We start from the raw sequence: 25288 nt of genomic DNA on the forward strand, positions 1-25288 counted from the left end.
GTATTTTATTCCCAGCCAAGTACCAAATGAACATAAGAAAAGTACTCCTTCTCCGAGTGCTCTCTTTCCCAAGGCAGGGACCTTTTGTGATCCCTTGGTCGTATTGAGTTGCAATTCCCTGTAACTGGAGGCAAGCTCACAGGCACGGTGGCCTCACCATCACTTGGAGGGGGTTCACATGTCCATTCATCAGGCTTTTCTCAGTAGTGTTTTCCTTTGCAGTAACCGTTCTTAAGTGTTAGCAAATATGAATGAAACCTCTGTGTTCTCCTTTCAGTAGGTCTGACACACAAACAAGCTCAGTGTTCCTGCATGTAGTTAACATTAGGGTCACAACAGTTGTTTTTTATTGGAAGCAAGCATAAAGATGGTAAAAGCCCTGTTTCTTTAGAAACAAGAGTTTAGTGAGTCCAGCAGCAACTGAATTTTGAATATTAAATAAAAAGTTAATAATTCAATATCAGTTAAAATGATTAAAAATGAATTACATTTGCTCTAAAAGACATTGCCTTGTAGTTGGCAAACGGTTTCTGTCTGTTTGACATTGCTCTACAGTATCATGTCAAGTCAGTTTTGAGACCTGTGATTCTGAATAGTTTTTTCCCCTTCTTTTCACTCCCTTTTTACCAATTGAATGAATGCCATTCTGTCTCTGAATGAAACCCCCCCATCTGATATGCAACAACAAAGTCTGCCTCTAGGCTATCTTACTGCAGGCAACTGTTCAGAGAGTCCATTTCATGCCTACGCTGAATAACCTCAATAGCAAAATCCATGTCAAGAATATAAAACATACTGATTCAGTAAACCATAGCTGGATATACTATTAATGCTTTTTACCTGGAAATTTTTCTTCAACCTTCCTCAACCTTCTGCTTTTTTCATTAGCAAATAAATAGAAAAGAAAATGTAATCTGCTTCACTCTCAAGTCCCACGAAACTTTTTTTCCCTCCCCAGCTGCAGGATTTGCATAGAGTGATGTCAAAGAGGCGTGTCAGTCAGGATTACAAGCTGAACAGATTGAGTAATCACCATGGATACAGCTTTAATACTTTACCATTTGTTGGGCTTGTGTGGGGGCTGCACAGTTTCCAGGATTTTACTTTTTAGTGCCACGTCTGTTTTGTGTGTTATTATTACTTGATTTTGTAACTATGATCAACAAAGAGGCGCTGAAGAAGTAAACTTTATAATGGATTCTACCGGATGTAGGAGGAAATATATAATTATTATTATTCACTTTGTGGTAAGTTGGCCTGTTGGTTGATGTGTTTTGATAACTGGTTTCGAATTTAGTTTAGATGTCTATTTGTGTTTAAGGCTTCCAGCACATTTTACATATCTCCAATAATTTCATTACTTCAGAAGTTGACCATTTATGCTTGCTTCGAAACTGTGACTCCTTGCCTTCTTCAGGTGTTTATTACTACATCATCTCATAAACTTTCATCTGGAAATAGGGTGAATGTAAGTAGTGTGAGGGAGCTTGCAGATATCATACTAGGGCAGCATACGCTCCCCTCCTGGTATCCTTCGTCTGTTGATGCTGTGCTGGAGCATGGTGAAGTAAGCCTACACCCTCATAACAGATGGCGAACACAGATGGCTTTCTCCAAAACTGTTTACTCGTTTCAAGTGAAAGAAGACACACTACCAGGTTAGTCATCTTTCCCCATGTAAGCGCATATGCATGTTAGCTGACAGATTATTTTTTGAAATATTAATGTGTAACTTTGGGTCCCCATTTCAAATATACTTCAAATTATTCCATTTTGACATAACTTTGCTGCTCAATCCACTAGTATTATTATTATTATTATTATTATTATTATTTATTTATTTTTTCACTGTGTTCACAGGAACAATCGTGGGAAAAGTGGAAACACAGTTTGAGAGTCTCACAGCTATCACATACTCAGTTCAGGAGGATGACGGTGAGAACCTATTCCTTCTCAGCCCTTTCTCGGGGGAGTTCCTATTAACCCGCAGCCTGGATTTTGAAGCACAAAGGTTCTACATTCTCACAGTGGAGGCGCAGCAGGGGGATCTGCAGGTATCTGGTATCAGGGTGTATTTCAATTTGCTAGATGTGAATGACAACCTCCCTGTTTTCAGTCAAGTTACCTTTTCAGCAGTGTTATTGGAGAACACAAACATTGGAACTTGTTTCCTGTCTCTGAATGTGTCAGATAAAGATGAGGGTAAGTGTGCAAAGTGAATATGAAATGTTACTGCCATCTTACGTTCAATGGATTTTACTTTCACCTTAACCCTTTCACACATAGTGATCACTACATTGGGCAGCTATTCAAAGGCCGTTTTCTTGTATTTGTGTCAGTGTGTACTTGCACATAAACCACTACATTGGAAACTGATGTGTCACTCCATACCCTGCCACCCACTCCAAAGGTGATGTTGTCCACCTAAGTGGGCATTTAAAAGACAAGATGTTAAGAAAAAATGAAATTCAAAAATCTTTTTTCATGCCTACAGATGAATAAGAAAACTTAAGAAAACAATCCTGATTGAGGTTGTCATAATTCATGCACGAAAGGGTTAAAGCAACATTTTCCTAATCTTCTGTTGTCCAATTTTGGTGAGCCAATGTGAATTTTAGCCTCAGTTTCCTGTTCTTAACTGACAGGAATGACGCTCAGTGTGGTCACCTGCTTTTGTAACCCATCTGCTTCAAAGTTTTGAAGTATGTAGAAGAGCAGAAGAAATGTTCTTCTAAATATTTTGGTAGTAGCAAGTGATTATTTAAGTTACAGTTGTCCTGCTGTCTCTGCTTGAAGCAGTCCAGCCATTCTCTTCTGACCTCTGGCATCAACAAGGCATTTTCTCTAACAGAACTGCCACACTGGACATTTTCTCTTTTTCAGACCATTCTCTGCAAACCTTAGAGATGGTCTCCAGATCCATCCAGCACTAACAGTCACACAACATTCAAAACCATTTAAATCACCTTTCTTTTACCTTCTGACACTCAGTTTCAATTTCAGCAGTTTGTCACGACAATGTCTACATGCCTAAATGTGTTGCTGCAATGTGATTGGCTGATTCCTTTGTGTTAAAGAGCAGTTGAACAGCTGTACCTAACAAAATGGCCAGTGACTGTACATTATATTACATAAAATATATAAATGAATCCTGCATTTGTAGTAATACAGGATACATTCTATCCGCATTGCATTATTATTATTATTATTATTTTATTGGAGCTGCTCCTCAAGCAAATGATTTATACATTCATGTAGTCAGTGGGGATCACACCCATAACCATCCCAGTATTTCACTGTTCAGATAAAGTTAATGAGAGGCTGTTGTCAAGTATTCTGTGGAATAGTGTATTTGTTAAGAAAACATATTTCATATAAATAAAATGACAGAAAGGAATCAGCAGCTAGATTGAACTTTAGCCCTGTAAGTCATTGATGTAAAAACACACATTTTTCACAGTTCACATTCAAGCGCCTCATTTTGCCCTTCGATTTATACAGGTTTAAGACAACTGCAATGAAAATATAAGGATTATGATACAAATGTGTTTTCAGAAAGTATAATATAATGCATTTATCATTTTTAGTTATGCTTCCAAGAAAGGTCTATAATCGATGTCTATAACTGATATCTTACTTGACAACAAGTCTAAACCCATTTTATCCTTTTTAATAATTTACATGCTATATTTTCTTGTCTGCAAGGTGATAATGGAAAAATGACACTGAGAGTGATCAGTGGTGACGACGAGGAAGTGTTTGTCACAGATTCAACTGGTACCTTATGCCTTAACAAACCTCTGGACAGGGAGAGACAGTCCTACTACAATCTGACTGTGGCAGCCAATGACTGTGCCCAGCCTGCATCTTTACAATTCACAAGTACAGCGCGTGTTATTGTGATTACTGAAGATGTCAACGACAATGCTCCAATGTTTGTGTCAGCCAAAAGTGTTAGTATACCAGAAGACACTGCACTGCATTCTGTTGTAATAACTGCTCATGCTGAGGATGAAGACGCTGGATCCAACGGGAGGGTTTTGTATTATTTAAACACCTCCGGTGGGATATTCAGCATTGATAACAGAAGTGGAAAGATATACCTGGAGGAGTTATTAGACAGAGAAGAAGTAGATACTCTGACTGTTACTATAATAGCTACTGATGAAGGCTTACCCATGCTGGCAACCACTATGAAACTCACAGTGCATGTTGAGGATGTGAATGATCATGACCCTGAGTTTTTACAAAGCAGTTATAACCTGACAGTCAGAGAGGATATCCCCAGGGGAACAAGCCTGCTGCAGGTTCAGGCTCACGATCAAGACATTGGATCCAATGGACAAGTACGGTACATGTTGGCCCAGATTGGTCCATTTGTGGTGGACATAATTCGAGGAGTTCTCACAGTCATGGATGAACTAGATAGAGAGAGGGACTCAAACTACACATTGATGATAACTGCTGTAGATCGGGGGAACATACCCAGATCTGCTAGTGCTGCAATCCATATCACAGTGATGGATGTCAATGACTTTGCACCTCAGTTTGTTCCAGAAACATTGACCATTCATGTGAAGGAGAATGAGGAGGATCCAACTCAGCTAACATATCAGGTGCAGTAAAATTCTGCTGAAAAACAACAGCATTTTAATGTTTGTCTTTTTATTTATTTATTTATTTTCTGTTATTGTTTTTTTCTTTTTGTTTTTAAAATTTTGCCAGGTCTCAGCTTTGGATGAAGATTTAGGAAACAACAGTCAGCTTACCTATTTTATAGAGAAAGGAAATGGATATAATTTATTTTCTATCACTCCCAGTGGCACATTTCATATTTTGCACACCTTAGACAGAGAGAAGGAGTCGCTATATGTAGTCACCATCACTGCTGTTGATTCAGGTAACTTATATCCAAATAAAATTGCAAGATACTTAATTCAGTATGGAAATAATGGTCTATGTTTTTCTAATACTCACTTCACACTGTTTGATGATGACTTCCACTGTCATTTGAAGGACTGCCATCCCTAACAGGCACTTTGACTGTGCACATCATAGTTGACGATGTCAATGATAACCACCCAGAGTTTACCGAGGAAGTCTACAACACCATAGTGCCTGAGGACAGTCTTATAGGCACTGTGTTTGCTGTGATAATTGCTTCTGATGTCGATGAGGGTGTCAGTGGGGAAGTAAGGTAAATGTGATAATTTGTTTCTTAAAACAAAATGCTTTTATAGTATTTTTATAATCTTCTGAATTTAATGACTGTGTTATATTAGAGTAACTTTCAGGGTTTTGCATAGCGCACTGTTTTATTTTTATTTGTTTTGTTTAGCTATTCTATGGAAAACCTCAATGTGCCTTTTGCCATTGATGAAACATCTGGAGAGCTATTTACAACAAACATACTGGACAGGGAGACAGTGGCCATTTACAATTTGGAAGTGACTGCGAGTGATAAGCATCCTATTCAGCCTCTGTCCAGCTCTGTGCTTGTTACTGTACTTATTGGAGATATTAATGACCACTGGCCCCAGTTTATGAATGGGCCTTATGTGGCCTATGTGCCAACCGAGTTAGCTCCAGGTGAGAGATTACCTTTCTATTTGACAGCTATATGTTTTATTCTGGGTAATATTGGCAATTGTATTAATATTGTATTATCCCCCCCCTTTTTTTCTGCAGGCTCTGTTGTTTGTGCAGTGAGAGCATCAGATGACGACACTGAGATCAATGCAGAACTACATTATTCGTTACAGGGAGAAAGCTCTGATATGTTTTCAATCGATCCTTACAGTGGCACTGTTTTCACTTCAGCAGCTCTACAGTCAGTGGATGATGTTATTGTCACTGTGCGTGTGGAAGATTCTGGGGAAGATCCCAAATTTGACACCACAACTATTAGTGTCAGGTTTCAGAACACCGCTGATTTCCCAAAGATGAACGTGGATGTTCTGAGTTATTCCCTCACAGAGGATGAGCGAGTGGAAACACTGGTGGCTGTGGTATCTGCCCTGAGTATTAGAGCTGAACCTGTCACTTTTTATCTCGCTTCTGGAAACTTTGAAAACATGTTTCACATCGATCATTCAAGTGGAGCCCTGATAGTAGAGAGACCATTGGATTTTGAGAGCAAAAAAGAGTTTTCTTTGTTGATAGAAGCCAGAGACTCAGGCTTGCCTCCTTTCTCCTCTTTTTCTGAAATTCACATAAACATCACTGATGCAAATGATAATTTCCCACAGTTTACTCAAGCTGAGTACAGGTGTGAGGTTTTTGAGAACTCCCCGCCTACCGTGGTTTGTGATGTACTTGCAATTGATGCAGATTCTGGCTATTATGGCACAGTGCAATACAACATAACAGACGGAAATCACGGTAACTTCTTCACAATTGACCCTGAAAATGGTTACTTGAGTACCACTGTAAGTTTAGACAGAGAACATATTCCTGAATTTAATTTAACAGTTGAAGCAGAAGAACTAGAAAACACGCTTCACAAAGACAAAGCAACTGTTATCATCACTGTTTTAGACAGAAATGATAATGCCCCTCTATTTTCTCAGATTTTTCTCACAGAGGTGTCTGAAGATACCCCTGTTGGACAGACAATTATAAAAGTCACCTCTACAGATGATGACACTGATGCCAATGCAGTGATTAATTACTCGATAGTTGAGCAAAGTGATGACATGCTTTTTAATATTGATTTCACCACTGGCTACATCACCGTTGAAGGAGTTTTGGACAGGGAAATGCAGGATCATTATATCCTTAAAGTAAGTGCAAATGATTCAGCATGGAGTATAAGCACAGATGTGACTATAGTCATTTTAGACGTCAATGATAACAGACCAGTATTTTCTGAACATTTCTATAGCATTATCCTCCCTGAAACAAAAGATGAAGAGGCATTTGTTTTGCAGATTCTTGCTACAGATGCAGACATTGGGAAAAACAGCGAGATTTTCTATGTTATTGACCCTCCACATGAGGAGTTTTGGCTGAACGCTACCACTGGTGAAATCTATACAAAGCAGCCCCTGATGTTACGTGACTGTAATTTTGAAATCTATCAATTTACAGTTACTGCTTTTGACCGTGGCAGTATCCCCCTGCATAGTAATGTCACTATCAGAGTAAGATTAGAACAATACAACCACCACCCTCCTATGTTTTTCCCTTTACAACCCTTGATGGCTATTCCTTATCACCTGGCTGTGGGAAGTGAGGTGGTCCAGTTTACAGCAGTAGATCTGGATGTCAATGGCAATAGTAGCATTAAGTATTTTTTGAATGGAGGAAATGCATCTGATTTCTTTTGGATTCAAGGTGACACTGGAAAACTCATTTTAAATCAGACTTTAGGAGAGAATGAAAATCAGATCCTCACTTTAATAGCTATGGCTAAAGATGAGGGCACCCCCCCTTTAACATCCCAAGCTGAAATCACTTTCCAAATTACTGGGAGGAATCAATTTACTCCGAGCTTTAGCGAATCTTATGTTACTTTCTCTGTCCCTGAGGACCTCCCTGTAGGATCAGTAATAGGAAAAATTCAAGCAGAAGATGGGGATTATGGTCCCAATGGGGCGATCACATACAACATTACCCCAGAAAATCAATTTTTACCACTATCTGTGGGAGAATTTTCTGGACTGATAACACTGATCAGAGAGCTTGACTTTGAAGAACAAAGTATTTATCATTTCCAAATTAAAGCTAAAGATGAGGGCTGGTTCTCTAAAACTGGCACATTAAATGTCACGGTGTTAGTCATGGATGTGAACGACAATCCCCCAGTCTTTTCATCCTCAGAGTACATAACATCAGTTCGTGAAAACTCAGCTGTTGGAACGAATGTTCTCGATGTAACAGCCACAGATATTGACTCAGGTGCAAATGCACAAATATTCTACTCTCTCATTGGTGGCCATATAGATAAATTTGCAGTTGATTCAGGAAATGGCACCATCACCACTTTGGCCATGTTTGATTATGAGCAAGAGCAGATGTTTGATTTAACAATCAAAGGTTCCAATACTGGAGGACATGCTTTATTTAGTTTAGCACATGTTGTCATCCAAATCTCAGATGTTAATGAGTTCACGCCTAGATTCATCAAAAAAGAATTTAACTTCTCAGTACTTAAAAACGTGCCTATTGGAACTGCTGTTGGAAAAGTGACGGCTACAGATGGTGACCGAGGCTCTGAAGGTCAAGTGTTTTACTTTTTGTTTGCCAGGAAAAAAAAAAAGAGCTTTGAAATTCACAAACGTTCTGGAGACGTATATACGACCAATAGTTTGAGGAAACAAGGCAACAGCCATGTAGTTTTGAAAGTTCTGGCCAAGAACTCTGGTGTTATTACTGGCACAGATATAGATGAGACTTTTGTCCACATCAGTGTGATTGACACAAATGAAGCTCCCATGTTCACATCTCCATTCTATATGGCGAATGTTACAGAAGACACCCCAATTGGGACATCTGTGGCAACTGTGAGTGCTGTGGATGAGGACTCCATTGTTAACTGGAATCATTTCTTCTTCACCATTGAGCATGGAAACACAAATTTCTCCTTCTCTATTGATCCATCTAATGGTATCATTTCTGTGAATTCTCCGCTGGACAGAGAAGTCTGGCCAGTCTATAATCTTACTGTTATAGCCACAGATAATGGCTCTCCACCAGCCACTGGGACTACTAATGTCATTGTGACTATTGGTGATATTAATGACAATGCCCCCAAACTCACATCAACAGAAGCTCATGTGAGAGAAAATCAGCCTGAAGGCACCATAGTCACTAAATTAACTGCATTTGACTCTGATTTACCACCCAACCAAGGCCCTTTTATGTACTGGTTATTAGACTCCTCGGTGGCCAGTGCTTTTTCTCTCACTCCTGATGGAGTTCTGCTCACCACCCGCCCAATTGATCGGGAACAAATCTCTGCATATCAAGTGCTTGTGGCTGTCAGGGATTCAGGATTTCCTTTGCCACTATCATCAACATCAACCTTCCACATCAGGGTTGTGGATGAAAACGATAACCCTTCAATGGCAAGAAATATCTTTATTGAGGTGAAATATTTTGGTAGTTCTTTCCAAGGTGGCATGATTGGTAATGTCCATCCTGAGGATCAGGATGAGTCTGACAGATTCAACTGCACCATCAAAAGTGGGCCAACTCACATGTTCACAATCCTTAATGGCACATGTGAGCTGTGGTCTTTTCCCTTTCAAGGCGAAGCTACGTTTAACATCTCCATTGAAGCTACAGACCAGCTGCACTTTCCCGTAAACAACAGCGTCTATGTTAACTACAAAGGTTTTACAAACGCTTCTATAGACAATTGTATATTATTCTATGTGTCATCATCTTCAGTAGAGCAGTTTTTGTCTAATAACTATTTGAGGTTTGTAAAAGCTCTGGACAGTCTGTTTAACCTACAAGCCTCTAAGACTCATGTATTTGGAATCAAACATATTGGGTGGGAAATCCTTCTGTTGGCTGCAGTCAAAAATTACAACGGTCAGTACCTTAGCAGAGAGGTGGCGAGTGGTATATCATCTGGACACAAGAAATTACTGGAGGCTCAGAGCAATGTGACAATTTCTCACATCACCAGTGATCCATGTCTGAGCAGCCTTTGTCAAAATGGAGCATCATGCCACAAAAATATTTACATCAGCCAGGAGGTTGCTGTCCTTGAAAGTGTAGCGGTCATCTTTGTTGCGCCAAAGAAAGAGATTTTTAACTGTACTTGTCCATCTGGATTTACTGGTTCACTGTGTGAAGAAGAAATTGATGAATGTGAGCTAAATCCCTGTGAGAATAAAGGCACATGTGTGAATACAGTGGGAAGTTTCTTCTGTCACTGTCAGGTTGGCTTCTCTGGTTCCCACTGTGCTGCTGATGTCAATGGATGCCTGAAGGTGAAGTGCCAAAATGGTGGGACTTGTATCCCCTCCGAGGATGGATATCAGTGCCACTGTGTGCCTGGATTTGGAGGTACATTTTCTCATGTATAGATAGATAGGAAAAAAATTAATATGTGAGAACCAACTGTTAATTTGTTTTTTAAAATAAAACTTCTTTTTTTTATTTAATTGTTTCAGGAGAAACCTGTGATGAGTTCATAGACTACTGCAAATCATCACCCTGTGTTCATGGTATCTGCATTAATTCACAAACAGGATTCTCTTGTAATTGTCACTTTGGTAAGAATGATACATAATGCTAGATGTACATTTGTCTACAAAAGTGTAAAATCTTAGGAAAGACACACTTTCTTGCATATATTTAGAAAAAAAGGGTTGCTTGTAACAAACTGTATACAAATGATGGACATAGCAAAGCTGATGACACCCACTGTTTAGTTATGTCTCATTGTGAAGCTTTAAGCTGAGCATTTTTAGCATCATTTTTAATCCAGGAAGAGTAATAACTCGTCAGTCACAAGGTAAACCCACTCTAACACCTAATTTATGCTTCAACTGGAAACTTCACAATGTAACCTCCAACATAAGTGCAAACTCCTCAGTCCCCTTGGACACATGTAGGTTACACTGTAGGCTCTACAAAGATCTAAATCAGGCCTAAAGCATGCCCTGCTTTATTTTCCTTCTTGACTCTAACTGGGGCCACAATTTACAAAATAAGTATAAAATCAACACAAAAATATTTACTGAGGTCGGAGCATGGGTACCAAAGGGTCATTTATCCACTGACCTATGTACAGGCCTCTACTTTATGGCTTGTAACTTTGTCAACACATCTGTCAATCAAAGTGACTACCCCTAACTTGAAGCTTAACAAAATTCAAAAGTGGTTGTATCACCAAAGGTGGTGTACAGTGGTTAAAAAAAAAAAGAGAAATTATCTATTGAGACCAAACTCATGTTCTGTACCTGGCTATAATCATGTTCATTTTATCCTTAAGCTGATTATTTTAAAACATACAAGTCAATGGGAACAGACTGATTTTTGGAGCCAGTGTCAAGTAACCATTTAAAGAACGGCTGTTTTTTTTTGTGTGTGTGTTCATTTTCATCCACAGCAGACGTACATAGCTTCTGTCTAAAAAGTGAAACCAGTACAGAATTGACTTAAATCTGCATTCATTGTCATGTGTACCAGTTTGTGACTCCTCTGGGTGCAAAAGATGTTCTCAACTCGCTTGGTCTACGAAAGCTTTCCTCATGAGATTCCGGCTGAGCCGCTAGTTTCATGTCATACTGAATATAAGATGAGATTAATTGTGTAAACTATGATGCATATTAGTGTCCAGAAGAAAGATAAAGCTTGTCTATATGAAGTATTCCTTGCATTATCAGCAAGATCCACCGTTTGCTTGTTATACAGTTTCAAAACACCAAAATAGCAACAGCAAAATGCTCAGCCTAAGACTTCACATCAATGGGTGATATCAGTGGCTATATATGCTATCTGTTTATGCGCATATATGAAATATGCTAAGAGGTTTTCTAAGAATTAAATGGGAAAAAATAATATGGAACTCATCTTTATGTTAGGAGTCAGTGGAGTCCGGTGTGAGGATCACAGTTATGGCTTTGAGGAGCTGTCCTTCATGGAGTTTCCACCACTGGATCGTAGGACTAATTTAATCTCTTTGGAGTTTGCCACAATGCAGAGGGACTCCCTCCTCCTCTACAATCCAGGAGGTTCAAACAGCAGAGAGTTCTTTGCACTGGAGATACTGGATGGAGCAGTACATCTCTCTTATGATCTGGGTTCAGGACCTGTGAGGTTGCAAACATACAAGCAAGTTGCAGATGGATATTTTCACAGTGTTATTGCCAGGAGGATTGGCAGTGTGAGTTTTAAATATATCAGTATAAGAGGTTTACAAAAAACAACAACAAAAAAAAAACAACTGCCAGGTTACAGGGTTGCCTGCAGAGAAATGTTTACTCATTAGAGTACTTTGCATTACATGAGCAACTTAGCAATACATTTACTTCTGAGTATACTGATCTTTTAGATCAGCCCAACTGGCACCAACAACAATGCTATGTTTAAAGTCATTTAAATCATCTTACATTCCCATTCTGTTGCCTTAATCCCTTGAGGTGCTGCCATGATTAGTTGATTAACAATGAGTTTGACTGTTGTACCCAACAAAGTGGCTAATAGTATGTCTACTATCAATGGATTACTTATTTAAATAAGAAAATAACTGTTTACTTGAACTGCAGAAGTAATGTTTTGTTTCTTCATTGAAAAAGTAATCTGAGTACTTTAATACATTAGCATATTTTATTGAATTTGAGTTACATTCATATATCTTTATTGTATTTCACAGATGGGTTCACTGCATGTGGACAACTGCACGGATGACGAAAACAATAGATTCTGTTTTTCAACGAATGATGGAAGTATTTCAGAAAGGTAGCAGTGAAATATTTAATTGGAATATTCCTCATTTCTAATTTTCATCTTCATGTAAGCAATATTTTTCGTTTTTCAATTTTTTTCTTTCTTTGTCTTTATCGCCAATTAGGACACTTGATGTTGGCAACAGTAATATGACCTTTGGAGGATTAAGAACTACTGAAGCTATTTTAGTGCATCCTTCTCAGATAAGAACCCATGACTTTGTTGGATGTATCCGAAACTTTCATGTTAATGGCATCCTCCTGAGACCCTCAATGGCCCTAGCGGCATATAACATCTTTGACAGGCAGGCTTATTAAAATTAGTGCATGTAGATGTCTTTATACTTTAAACATTGCTGGATATATATATATATGTATAAAAATGTCTTACTGTTTATCTTTAGGTGTCCTAGAGCAGCAGTGTCATTATGCTATAGTGTCCCATGCAAGAATGGTGGTGTGTGTCATGACCTTTGGTCCAACTATTTTTGCGAGTGCAAAAGCCCTTTTACTGGAAAAAACTGTGACAAAGGTATAAATAATAGTGCATATGATATTGATCTTCTGTTTTAAAATCAGGTGCAGAAGATTAAATTGAGTTTTTTTAAACTTTTTTTTAAAACAGAAATGTCAGAGGAACTTGTTTTGAAATTTAATGGCAGTGACTACATTGATTATGTTATTAAGGAGAAATTTAAGAGAGACTACCTGATGAAAGAGATTTTGGATGAAAATTTGGGATTAAACAGAGACCAACAAATGATTAACATCAAGTTCAAGACCAAACATGATGGTGTGCTGATGTTTATCCGTGGACAGAGAGCATATATTATGCTGAAGGTAGGTGAAATCCATTTAACTATATACACGTCTTGTATTCTATATTCAAGTATGAAACTGTTTTTCCCCTTTATTCAGATAAAAGATAAGAAGCCTGTCTACATTTTTGAAGATGCACTTTTGGGACACCTGTCAGACTTCTCTGTGGACCCTCCTGTGGCTGATGGGGTTTGGCATCTCCTCTCCTTGTTCAACAGGGGACAGAACACTTTCCTCTCTGTGGATGGTAAACCAGTTTTGAACATCACTGGCCAAAGTATGGATCTCACTCCACTTAGCGTAGAAAAGATCACTCTTGGTGCTGCTCCCACAAGAGAAACAGTCAATCAATCAGGTAAAGTTTATTCTTAAAGTCAGTTTTTAAAATGCCAACTTTTGTACAACATATGAAATGAAGGCCAGAAAATATACACTGCATACAGTCTTGTCATTGCACTTGATGAGAGTTTTGGATAACTGTTTAATCAGACTGGATCTTCTTACCTGTTTAAACTGATCACTCTAAAAGCAACATGTACCAGTAAAGTTAAACTGAAGGAGTAACGTGGAAGTAAGTGGACCTCTGAACCTGCTTTGTTTTTTATGACAGGGTTCAGTGGATGTGTGCAGTATTTCAATGTGACAGGTTACTCTCTGCCTCTCAGCGGACACAGCATAATGGTGGATGTCAGGCCAAGTTCGACTCTCACCCAGACCAACTGCAGCTTTCCGCATTTTTGCCTCCCTTCAGGATGCTCTGAGAAGGATGGTCCCAGCAGGACTTGTCTCTCACACTGTCAAAATCACTGGACATGTGAACCTGGTGTGCAGAACAACTCCTGCATCTGTTTACACAATGTTACTGACCATTTCTGTGATATATGCATCTCCACAAAGGATAGCCATGATCACTGCTCTGAAATGCAAGGCAACCTGCCACTGTGGCTCATTGCCGGGGTTCTTCCTCTCATCACCATTCTGGTGATTGCAGTAATGTGTGTTGGCCTTTACAAAGTAAGACAATCTCATTCGAGATGTCAGAGTGCGAGCTTACCAGTGAAAACAGAGCATGGGGCAGACAACAAAGCGTTTTCCTTTGATGACAACACAATGCCCACAGAAGCTCTGTCACCAGAAAAAGGGAACAGACCTGACCTCATGAGTACCAATCAGTCAAAGTCAAGTGCAGAGATATACTGTGATAACAGTCTGTCAAATGTTCAGCCATTACCAAAGAGTGAGGTTGAGTATTATGAAATCGGCAGCATCTGTAGTGCATTTCATTCAGATGATACCTCACTGAAACTCAGCTGGCAGAAGCATCTATACAGCTCAAAATGTGTGAAAGCTGATCCGAAACAGTGGGGAGATTTGAGGATGCTGTTTGCAGGATTTAAGAAAGAAAGCTCTAGTGATGACAAAAGCTCCCCAAAGCCTCAAAATGTTACTTTGATAAATGAACAGTTGCTGAATAAGTTTCATTCAAAACAGTCCCAGCAGACAGATTCTTGTTACACAAAGAGATTCATACAGCCAGAATTCCTGGAGCCAATGCAATGTCTCACTTTTGAAGAAATTAGCAAGCTAAACACTCCTGTGAAAAAAACATTGCATCAATCAGCTCTGAAATGTGGAGCCACAGACCAAATCACAATGGTGGATGACTCATGTGAAAGTGAAACGGAGGGCACGCTTATGTGCTCAGAGTCTGAGTTCAGACAGTTTTCTGTTGTCACTGGTGGGAATTACATACATGACCATTCATTAGGGCAACAACAGAACCTACCTTTCAACCCATTCTTCAAACAAACAAGTCTATCTGTTGATAAAGAGAGTATTCCCTTAGGTATATTTGAGCAGTGGGAAAATATTTTAAATATGCACCTACCTTTTAGCAGCTATGCCCCTGTATTTGAAGATATTGCATGCCTATCCAGTGAAGCCAGTAATAGTAATGATATGCAAAGTGACATAGAAGAAATTATTTGATTTTCATATCACCCATATAGATTTAACAAAGGTTTCATCTGGATAGTCTAACTGTTGCACATTCTAGAATTTTTGATATTATTATCTATAGTTAAAATGTCTACTTGATCAATAACATAACAACATAAATTAATTACTGAGTGGACAAAGAACCTGTTTATTTTTACTTCATCAATTTGTTGCTGGTTATCTTTAAAGACTTGTCAGGTAAAAGTTAATTGTGTATCTTCAGAATAGCCAGAGATTTTGTCTCACAGTTCACTTTATATGAACACACATAGATCAATAACAGCATTTAATCTTAATGGACAATAAAATTGTTCATAGGCTTCAAATTGTTCTCAATATCTAGACATGTTTCTTTCACCGATTGTTTTTTAATCTGTTTTTTGATGCTGCACGAAGATGCTGTTTGCATACTGGGAATAGGGAACTAGTTAAAACATGCAACAGGAAGGTTTATACTAAAGAGATAAGGAAATCTGCTGTGAGAGTCTCAGTTTCAGTCTATAATGTCCTGTAAAATTTTTAGAATTTTCAAATAAATAAACAATCTCCTGCACATACCTTCAATATACCCACATGTATCTTAATTTTCTAAAATTCAGTGATAAAATATTATTAAGGATATCACCTGGTAACACTTGATGGGCTGTTTTGGCATGGTTGCTGGCCTGGTCGCTTGTGGATTATAGATACAGGGTGGCTTAGACCTCTTTGTGGCACGGTGAGGGGTCGGGCTGGAGTTGGGTGAGTCTAGGGCAACTTCCTGCTGCCTCTGGTCCCCTGGCACTCCTGCCCTTGGCTGCGAGAGCTCCATCCGCAGCCTCCCTTTTCCCTAACCTGGGGTGGATGCACGGCTGTCATCAGGATATGGACTCAGATCTTCAGCTCTCTTGGGGGCCATGGACAGCCAGGGTCTCTTCTTTCCTTGTCAACCTCTGGCTTGGGGGAGTAAAATTGTGTATTTGTTGTTGTGTCGTCTGAATGTGCTTTGTTACAAATGCGGGAACTGGAGACCCAGCATGTGTGTTCATCCTTTGCTCCCGCCTCCCCTAACCCCATTTTTTCTCCCTTTCTTTCTTCCCTTTTCTTTTTCAATTCCCCTGCTTTCTATTTCTCTGCTTTTCTATTCCCCCTCTTCGCCTACCTTTTGCCAATCTGACCTTCACCCCCTGTCTGTGCCAGCATAATATCCAATCAGATAAAACTATGAATAATAACAGAGAGTCTGCTTGCTACAACTGCTGGACAGGACGAGTTTAAAAAAAATGCAACCCTGGTTATTTTTTCATTGGGAAATTTATTCTCATTGACAGTAAAATTTGAAATTATATGTAATGTAAAAATTAAAATTTAAAATGAATAAATATATTTATTTTCAAAAACATCCTTCAAAGGCAGCTGAAGAATTCACTAAATTTGGGAAAAAAAACTATATTTCCCCACCTTCTACATGCCCTGTCATCCCCTCCTGTGAAATGAAAATTATTTTTTGCAAATAAAAAGTGTAACTCGGTCTTCACTCCATCAAATATACTGAGCCAATTAGTTTTAAAACTTATTGTAAAGTGACCTCTAGTGGTCATATGACGTAGTATCAGTTGTTTCAGAACCAAATACTCTTGTTATTTATTACAGAAAGTCAAGATAACAGCCTGATTATAAGACTTCTTCGGTGTTATACTGTTTGCATTTTGTAAAGATTTATTTGCATTCAGTTTTTAATCCAGTGCTCACTTTTCCTTTTTTAAATCTCCGCATCAAAACATTTTTAACGTCTTTAGTCTTGAAACAGTATATGATTGGATTAACAGCAGCAGGTATGAGGCTGTACATCATTGTAATAATAATCCGAATAACAAGATTAAAATTAAATCCTAAAACGTTAGCAATATAAACAAAACATCTTGGCACATAGTAAAGGCAGGTAATAAAGAGCTGAGGGGCACAAGTGGACAGCACTTTGTGACGTCTCTCAGTTTGAGACATCCTCAGAACAGCTATGATGACAGAAAAATAGGATAAAATTATGAATGTTAAAGGAACCAGGAGAGTGACCATTGCATTAGCAAGTGCAACACTGTTCACATATGCCAGCTCATCACCACAACCCAGCCTTGTTATTGATATATGATCACAGTAACACTGCATGATAATATTCTGGTCACAGTAAGGTAAAGTTAAGGCATGAAGCGCAATTCCCAGCAAACGTATAAATGTTAAAACCCAGCACATGGTGCAAGCAATAGCCACTGCTTTGTTTGTAAATAAAATGGGATATCTGAATGGAAACCATATGGCAACACAACGATCCAAAGCCATCATCAGCAAGTTTAAAGACTGAATAGCTCCCAAAGAATGAACAAAATACATCTGTGTAAAACAAGCTCCAAAAGAAGTGATCATGTCATTCCACCAGTATCTGGCTATGATTTTTGGAAGAGTCACCACGCCAAAGCAGATGTCTGTCGTTGCAAGGTTAGAAAAGATCACATATATTGGTTTGTGCAGAGTCCGCTCAAAAATGATAACAGCTATAGTGAAACCATTTCCAATTACAATAGCAAGGAAAACAAGAAGAAGAAGAACAGACACTGGACCATAATATTCAGGAGGAAGTCCAGGAAATCCAATAATAATGAACTCTTTTATAGTGGTAATATTAGTGTATTTCATAATTATATATACAAAGAAATAATCATAAACCAAAGGTAAAATTAAACAAACCACATTTTAGTCCTATGACAAAAATGATACAAATGTTTGGATTAGATACTCTATTATAATAATGATTAATTCGCTCTATTCATATCATCAATACACCTCAGCTCTTTAGCTCTAACTATGCAAGAACATAACCCACTTTCCAAAACAGTGTTGATGGTTTTATATTGTAAATGTTTCCAACAGAGTCTGAACTAATGATGTGTGGGGTAAATAACACTCAGAGGAAACAACTCCCATGTGCACTCAAACTTTTGAAGTGACTCGTTGCTTCTACTGTATAATGAAATGATTTGCACTGAAGATTGTCAGAGCTTCACTGTGCAAAACTAAAGAAAAAGTTTATTTAATCCAACAAACCACAGAAAAAATCTTTCAAATTACATAATTTGCTGTGCTGTTAAGCATGCTCTTGATCTTCCCAGAGTTTGTCATAAACTTTTGGCAAGTGAAATTCTTGTATTTTAGCTGTGTGTTACTTGTTAATAATTAACACAAATCTTTTTCCATTGTGTTGCACCATGCACCTTACTACCAAATTTACTAGTCTTGAATGATAACATAGCTCTCAATACTCTGGTCCACACCAGGGTCATATAGTGAATTCATCATTTCTACATTTTTTCTGTAAACTGGGGATATGTGTTATTCATCCAGTACTGTACAAGAATCTTCAGTCACCTTAAATTTCTTTATATTTTGCAACGAGACTTTAGTTCCCCAAGCTTTCTAAAGTTCTTTCAAAGTATTTATTTGGATATTTGCTGCTTTTTCACTTGTTATCAGGTCAGTCTTTGTACCTAGGACAATTTCCAGAGGAATGTTTTATTTGTTAAATACTGGCCCATGAGTCTTTTAATCACTAAAAAAGACACCTGACTTAAGGGATAAACCATTGTTGTGTCTGCACATAACAGACAATTTAGCAACAACCACCTGCAAAACACAATTTGGTCCCATTAACTTAACTGAATCTAAAAATTATTAGCCAAAACATACATATATCTGGACATTTGGTTGTGTGTCCTTAAAAACTTTGAGGAAACTGGACCCAAAAAAGTCTCACTTTTAACTTTTAACTCCTACATCAACAGACCCTAATATCTGAACACACAGAGCCTGCAATGATGGGTGACTCATGTAACAGAGAAGCAGATAGCAAATTCACCTGTTCTAATTGCAGGACTCTCCAAATGATCAGTAGGATTATTTCATCTTATTCAAAATGCAGCATTCAGAGGTATGGGGAAATTTTTACCAAACTACCCCCGTATTGAAGGCACTTCATTGTCTCCAGGTACAATATAGAATAGAATAGTCTTATTGAAATGCTATCTTATCATGGTTGAGGGGTTTGTGTGTCCCAGGGGCTGCTGGGGCTGTGTTGTCGGGGGGCTTTTGCTGCTTGGTAGGATCTCCCATGGCAAATTAGTCCTGGGTGAGGGACCAGACAAAGAGCGATTCAGAAAACCCCCATAAGTAAAAGAGTGAGGGACCAGCTCACCCTGCCCGTTATAGGGTTAACAGGGCCTCACTCTGGAGCCAGGCCTGCATAATGTGCCCAAGAGGGAGCATCTGGTAATTGGGCCTTAGGCCATGGGCCTGCCGGGCACAATCCAAAAAAGGGACATGGGCCCACCCTCCTGTCTGCCCACCACCCATAGGAGGCGCTGTAGGAGTCTGGTGCATTGTGTGTCAGGCAGTGGCCACCAGGAGGCCCTGGTGGACTGATCCCTAGCTACCGAGACAAGTAACTGGGACACTGAATGTCACTTTTCTGTTGGGGAAGGAGCCTGAGTTAGTGCGTGAGGTTGAGAGGTACCAGCTAGATATAGCTGAGCTCAGCTCAACGCATGTCAATGGGCTGGGGTGCATCTCTCAGCATGCCCTTGGCTTGCTGTCTGTACGTGGGTTTTTTTTCGGTGGACAAGAGCATTTTCTCCCTGCGGAGAATGGGTTCTGACTGTCGTCTATGCTTATGTGCCAAACGACGGTTAAAGTACCCGGCCTTCTTGGATCTGAACCTGAAGGGTGTTCAGTTACTGGACTTTTGTGCAAACCACAGTTTGTCAATAACGAGAACCATGTTCAAACATAAGGGTTTACATAAGGGAACAGACTCCAGAAGACACTCAATTTTGGAAACGTATCATTAGATCTGTGGCTATATGTTCTGGACACTTGGGTGAAGAGAGGGGCTGAGCTGTCAACTGATCACCACTTGGTAGTTTGGTCCACCAAATGGTGGACACCAGAGGTGAAGGGAGCCATCAGGCTAAAGACGGAGTCCTATCGGGCTTGGTTAGCCAGTTGGACTTTGGAGGCAGCCGGTAGGTACCAACAAATGGTAAATGGCCTGTATTTGTATAGCGCTTTACTAATCCCTAAGGACCCCAAAGCGCTTTACACATCCAGTCACCCACCCATTCACACACTTCCAATTCCAACAGGCCAAGTGGAAAGCTGCCCGGGCAGCTGCTGAAGCAAAAACTCGGATGTGGGAGGAGTTTGGAGAGGCGATGGAAAAAGACTTTTAGACTGCCTCAAAGAGATTCTGGCAAACCATCAGGCAACTCAGGAGGGGAAAGCAGTGCTCTATCTGCACTGTGTATAGCAAGGATGAAGTAATGCTGGCTTCAGCTGAAAACATTTTGGGGCAGTGGTAGAAGTACTTCGAGCCTTTTGTGGAGAAAGCAAAGTCTGGGGGATGACTTGTCTATCTTTGGGGGTGAAGTCACTTAGGCAGTTAAACAACTCCTTGGTGGCAGGGCCCCTGGGGTGGATGAGGTTTTCCCTGTTCCTGTAGTTCCTGGAGGCTCTGGATGTTGTAGGGCCGTCGTGGTTGGCATGCCTCTACAATGTTGCATGGAGATCAATTCAGTTCAACTCAATTGTATTTATATAGCGCCATTGTTTTCTATTTGAGTCAATGATGTACTGGTGCCTTGGTTTATGATCGTTTGACGCTGTTATCCATCCGATCTTCAATGATGGCTCAAGATGTCTCATCCTCCTCCTCCTTTGGCACTTTCCATCCTCCGCCAGTGGCTGGATCCTCCGCCAGCGTCCTCAGCGGTCCCCGCAGACCACGGAGAAGGAGAGGAAGAAGAGCAGGTATCCAGGTGAAGCTTAGGCTTTTCTGGTGGCGGGGTCTGACTGGAAAGCAATGTCGAGCATGCTTTGTTACCTATGCTCAGAATAGCTCCATGGAGGGGAATTTGTTTTCCATGTCCCTGCTTGGATACGCAGGGCCCAGCTCTCCGAGACCGTGCTGCCTCAGGAGGGTTCATCCAGACTCTCCTGCTGACTGGCTTTTCATCCCCTCATTGAGTAGAATCTATGAGCGTGAAGGTTCAAACCCCGAGTATTTGCGTCCTTTAACTCGAGCCTCTGCTAAAAATGATGCTTCCACCCCGCTGAACATGGCGCTTTTTAATGCCCGATCATTGACTAATAAATCGTTCGTTCTTAACGATTTTATATCTTCTAAAAAACTGGACTTCTTATTTCTGACTGAGACCTGGCAGCGGGACTTGGACTATTCGTCCCTCATTGAACTGTGCCCGAACGGCTATTCCGTCATTAGCCAGCCTCGGGGATCTGGTCGTGGAGGAGGTCTTACTGTGGCATTTAATGGGCCATTTCTCCTGCTGCTCAGTGAAAGTTGGACACTTTCTTTTGTTTGAACTACAGCTGATTAAAATCGGAAGTAAGGATCCTTTTTATTGTGCTGTGGTGTATCGTCCACCTGGCCCAAATAGCTTGTTTTTATCAGAGGTCAGCGACTTCCTGTCCTCTACTATGAGGTTGTCCGGACTGCTTTTAGTTGGGGATTTTAACATGCATGTTGATGATGACTCCGACCTCTTTGCCAGAGGTTTTATCAACATTATGGATACTTTTCATTTTACCCAGCATGTGTCAGGCCCCACACATAACAAAGGACACACACTGGACCTTGTTTTTACTTTGGGTTTGAATATTGATTCTATTTGTTCTGAGGACATTTTTTTTTTATCTCTGATCATCACTGTATTCTTTTTAACATGTCTTTTCACGAGCCCTTGTCTCCTGTCCACCGGACAATTATCTTGCGCATCATAAATTCCTCCACAGCGGAGAATTTCTCAGATGCTTTTAATTTAACTCTATCCCCGCAAAACGGCGTTGATTTCTTAACAGATCTATTTAATAACCATTGTTTTTTGATCTTAGATGAAATCTGTCAGGTTAAAATGAGACCAGTTTCTGTTTCCAAGTCCTTACCCTGGCTAAATGACAATATCTGCTCCATAAAACATGATTGTTGTAAAGCTGAGCGCTTGTGGAAGAAAATTCATTTAAATGTTCATCTCCTTTACTTAAAGGATCTTTTAGCCTCTTTTAACAGTGCAATTAGAGATGCGAGGGCTGCTTATTTTTCTCATCTTGTCGCAAAGAGCAGAGGTAATCCTAAGGTGTTATTTCACACTATTTCTGATATTATTACTCCTGCTCCACCTGCTGCCATTATTTCTTCTAATGAAGACTGTGAAACATTTCTTTCTTTCTTTCTAGAAAAAATTTGTAATGTAAGGAAAAAAATGTCCCCATCAGCATCTGCATTGTCAATTCCTACGCCAGCTCGGCCTGTCATTTTAGAAAGCTTTTTACCCCCCTCACTATCAGAGCTGGTAAAAATAGTTAATGCAATGAAAGCATCCTCCTGTTCACTCTAAATTTTACCTGTAACGTTATTCAAAAATGTCTTCCACTCTATTGGTCCCTGTGTGCACACCATAGTTATCACCTCACTGGGGTCTAGTGAAGTCCCTGCTTATTTTAAAACTGCTGCTATACACCCCCTGTTAAAAAAAACCCACGCCGGACCCATTTCTCACTAGCAATTACAGACCAATCTCAAAAATACAGTTAATTGCTAAGATATTAGAGAAGGTTGTGGCTAAACAGCTTACAGCAGTTTTAGACAAACATAATATATTTGACAAATTTCAGTCTGGCTTTCGTAGAGCTCATTCTACTGAGACAGCCCTTCTTAGAGTTTCCACTGACATTCTGATGCAAAATGATGCAGGAAAATGTTCTGTACTCCTAATGTTGGACCTCACGTCAGCCTTTGACACCGTTGACCATTACATTTTGCTTGAAAGGCTAAAGTACTGGGTTGGAGTATCTGGGTCTGCCTTAGAGTGGTTCTCCTCATATCTCTATGAATAGGGATGGGTATTGATAAGATTTTCACGATTCCGATTCCATTTTCGATTCTGTTTAACGATTCGATTCTTTATCGATTCTCTTATCGATTCTTTTTAAAAAAGGAGAACACTAAGGTCGATTAGCTTAGAACTTTGTGTATATCTTTTCTTTGAACAAGATAGAAATTTAGGAGTAACATGGCCTTACAAAACCAACAGTGAGATCTTAAGAGATCCAGCCTATGGCTCTTCAATGGGTCACAGGGTCCCCAGGAAAAAAAATTGTGAATGTAAAATAATAAAATAAATATTCATCTGTAGCAATAACAAAGTATAACATAAATTATTCTGTAGCAATTACACAAGAATATCCAGTAATGTCCCTGCCTACAATTAAACACATTCACTTGCCGAAAATCGGGGGCATCTGCTGTGGCAAGTGGGTGCAAGCCTTTTACCACAAACTTAGTCACTGCTCGGTGACACTCGTCTATCCTGGCCTGAAAGGAGACGCTACCGGTAGACTGCAGCGAGAACTGCCAGCATCTGAGCCAGCCAGACTCTGTCTGTCTCGCTCATCGTGGTCACTTAAATGCAGCGCACAGTAATGGCAGACTTTGTAATGAGGCAGATTGCGCTAACACAGGGGTGTCCAAAGTCCGGCCCGCGGGCCAACTGCGGCCTGCGGTCCATTTTTAATTGGCCCGCAAGTAATTTTATAAATAGAATAGAATATGGCCCGCACTTCAACTTTTGCTGGAGTGTATTGCACTTCTTAGTTTTAACACCAGGGGGAGCTACTGTTGATCAAGGCAGTTGCTCCACCAAAAAGGACAATCACAGAAGAAATTTACCCCCAAGTTACTAAACATGGCAGAACCAAAGAAGCCAAAGGTAGAAAGTGAGTGCAGAAAATTTCAGACACGGTGAATATTTCTTCAAAGAATTCAAGGGGACGTGTGTCTGTTTGATCTGCACTAAAACTGTGGCAGTTATGAAAGAGTATAATGTACAACGTCATTATGAAACCAAACATCAGGCCTTTGCATCCTACACTGGTGCTGAGCGAGAGCAGAAATTAAAGCAAATGGTAGCTCTCCTGCAGGGTCAGCAACAGTATTTATTTTGTCCTCAAATTGTCCAGGAAAAGGCTCCAATAGCCAGCTATGAGGTCGCCCAATTCATCGCAAGACATGGCAAGCCTTTTTCAGATGGAGGCCTCATAAAACACGGCCTCGTTAAAGTCACCGAAATAATGCAGGACTTCAACAACGTCAGCATGTCCAGAAATCCAGTTGTGCGACGCACTGAAGACTCGTCAGCCAACATTAAACTGCAACTGTCTGATAAAGCTGTGCTTTTGATTTTTACTCCATCGCATGCGATGAGAGCACCGATGCCACAGACACCGCACAGCTGCTATTTTTTTGCAGGGAGTGGACGAGAGCACGAGTGCTTTAGGTGAGTAAAAATATATTTCACAGTACCCGTGTGTTAATAAGCATGCATGTGCAGGTACACATACTTCAAATATCAATAATGCGCATCAATTCTGTCACTACCCTGCTTTTGCGCACCACTTTCTTATGTGTGTTTTTCTTGTTAACACACAGAGCACACACCGCTGTCAGTCAGCTGATCTCATCTGATGCAGATCTGCTCCTTGATCAAGTGACATTTGTCCGGATTTTTGGCACGAGTGGCGATCAGCACCGCAGCTGGATGGCCCGATTTACATACCCAGCGCAGCTGATACTCACCAGAATAATTTACTAAAATTATACGGACGCCTGTTATTAAGTCCAGTTCAGTCTGTTAATGTTGATAAACGTTTCAAACGAACGTTAATAGGTGTGTTGCTAAGCCTAATAACTTAAATAACAAGCTTGAAATGTACCCGTCCCATTTTCCCCTTTATTGTTTTTTTCTCTGTGCTGTAAATCTTCTGTCTAAGAAGAAATCTGAGGCTGCTGTTCTGAGAATGAGCTACCAAAGCTTTTTCTGAATAAATCAATAAAGATCCATTTATGGAAAGCTGTGATGAAGGCAGTTTTGTCTTTAGTTATATTCACCAATATAACATATTTGACCACTTTTAAGTGATTTTTCTAACTTTTTTCAAACTTTTTAACACTAAAGTTAAGGTTATAT

At 39.8% G+C, this 25288-nt stretch overlaps 2 protein-coding genes across 4 annotated transcripts; one reads left to right on the plus strand and one right to left on the minus strand.

The window, feature by feature from the left end:
• Positions 1 to 506: 506 nt before the first annotated feature.
• On the plus strand, positions 507 to 15788 carry LOC146373423 (protocadherin Fat 4). 3 transcript variants are annotated; one of them, XM_084950572.1, is made up of 16 exons: positions 508 to 1247; positions 1418 to 1658; positions 1861 to 2202; positions 3706 to 4616; positions 4726 to 4900; positions 5017 to 5197; positions 5339 to 5589; positions 5689 to 10020; positions 10128 to 10229; positions 11544 to 11845; positions 12335 to 12420; positions 12533 to 12712; positions 12812 to 12939; positions 13033 to 13247; positions 13326 to 13581; positions 13837 to 15788. In XM_084950572.1, the coding sequence occupies exons 1-16, from the start codon at positions 1194 to 1196 to the stop codon at positions 15213 to 15215; spliced, it is 9135 nt and encodes a 3044-aa protein (XP_084806698.1). In that variant the 5' UTR covers positions 508 to 1193; the 3' UTR covers positions 15216 to 15788. The 3 variants fall into 3 exon arrangements, with proteins under 3 accessions (XP_084806697.1, XP_084806698.1, XP_084806699.1); XM_084950571.1 differs by having other exon boundaries at positions 507 to 1247; positions 13033 to 13581; XM_084950573.1 differs by lacking the exons at positions 508 to 1247; positions 1418 to 1658 and having other exon boundaries at positions 1965 to 2054; positions 13033 to 13581.
• Positions 15789 to 16922: 1134 nt separating this feature from the next.
• On the minus strand, positions 16923 to 17894 carry LOC146373424 (olfactory receptor 1500-like). Its single transcript, XM_084951351.1, has one exon. The coding sequence runs from the start codon at positions 17892 to 17894 to the stop codon at positions 16923 to 16925; it is 972 nt and encodes a 323-aa protein (XP_084807477.1).
• Positions 17895 to 25288: the final 7394 nt, after the last annotated feature.

Source organism: Perissodus microlepis, chromosome 14 (assembly GCF_051167445.1).
Source record: "Perissodus microlepis isolate ML-2025 ecotype Zambia chromosome 14, ASM5116744v1, whole genome shotgun sequence".
Taxonomy (NCBI): Eukaryota; Metazoa; Chordata; class Actinopteri; order Cichliformes; family Cichlidae; genus Perissodus; species Perissodus microlepis.

Bases quoted from the DNA above. Each gene is read 5' to 3' on its own strand.
- LOC146373423 (XM_084950571.1), top strand. From the start codon at position 1,194: ATGGATTCTACCGGATGTAGGAGGAAATATATAATTATTATTATTCAC. The intron at 11,846-12,334 runs GTGAGTTTTAAA...TGTATTTCACAG, and splicing joins TTGCCAGGAGGATTGGCAGT to ATGGGTTCACTGCATGTGGA. The intron at 13,582-13,836 runs GTAAAGTTTATT...TTTTTATGACAG, and splicing joins AGAAACAGTCAATCAATCAG to GGTTCAGTGGATGTGTGCAG.
- LOC146373424 (XM_084951351.1), bottom strand. From the start codon at position 17,894: ATGAAATACACTAATATTACCACTATAAAAGAGTTCATTATTATTGGA.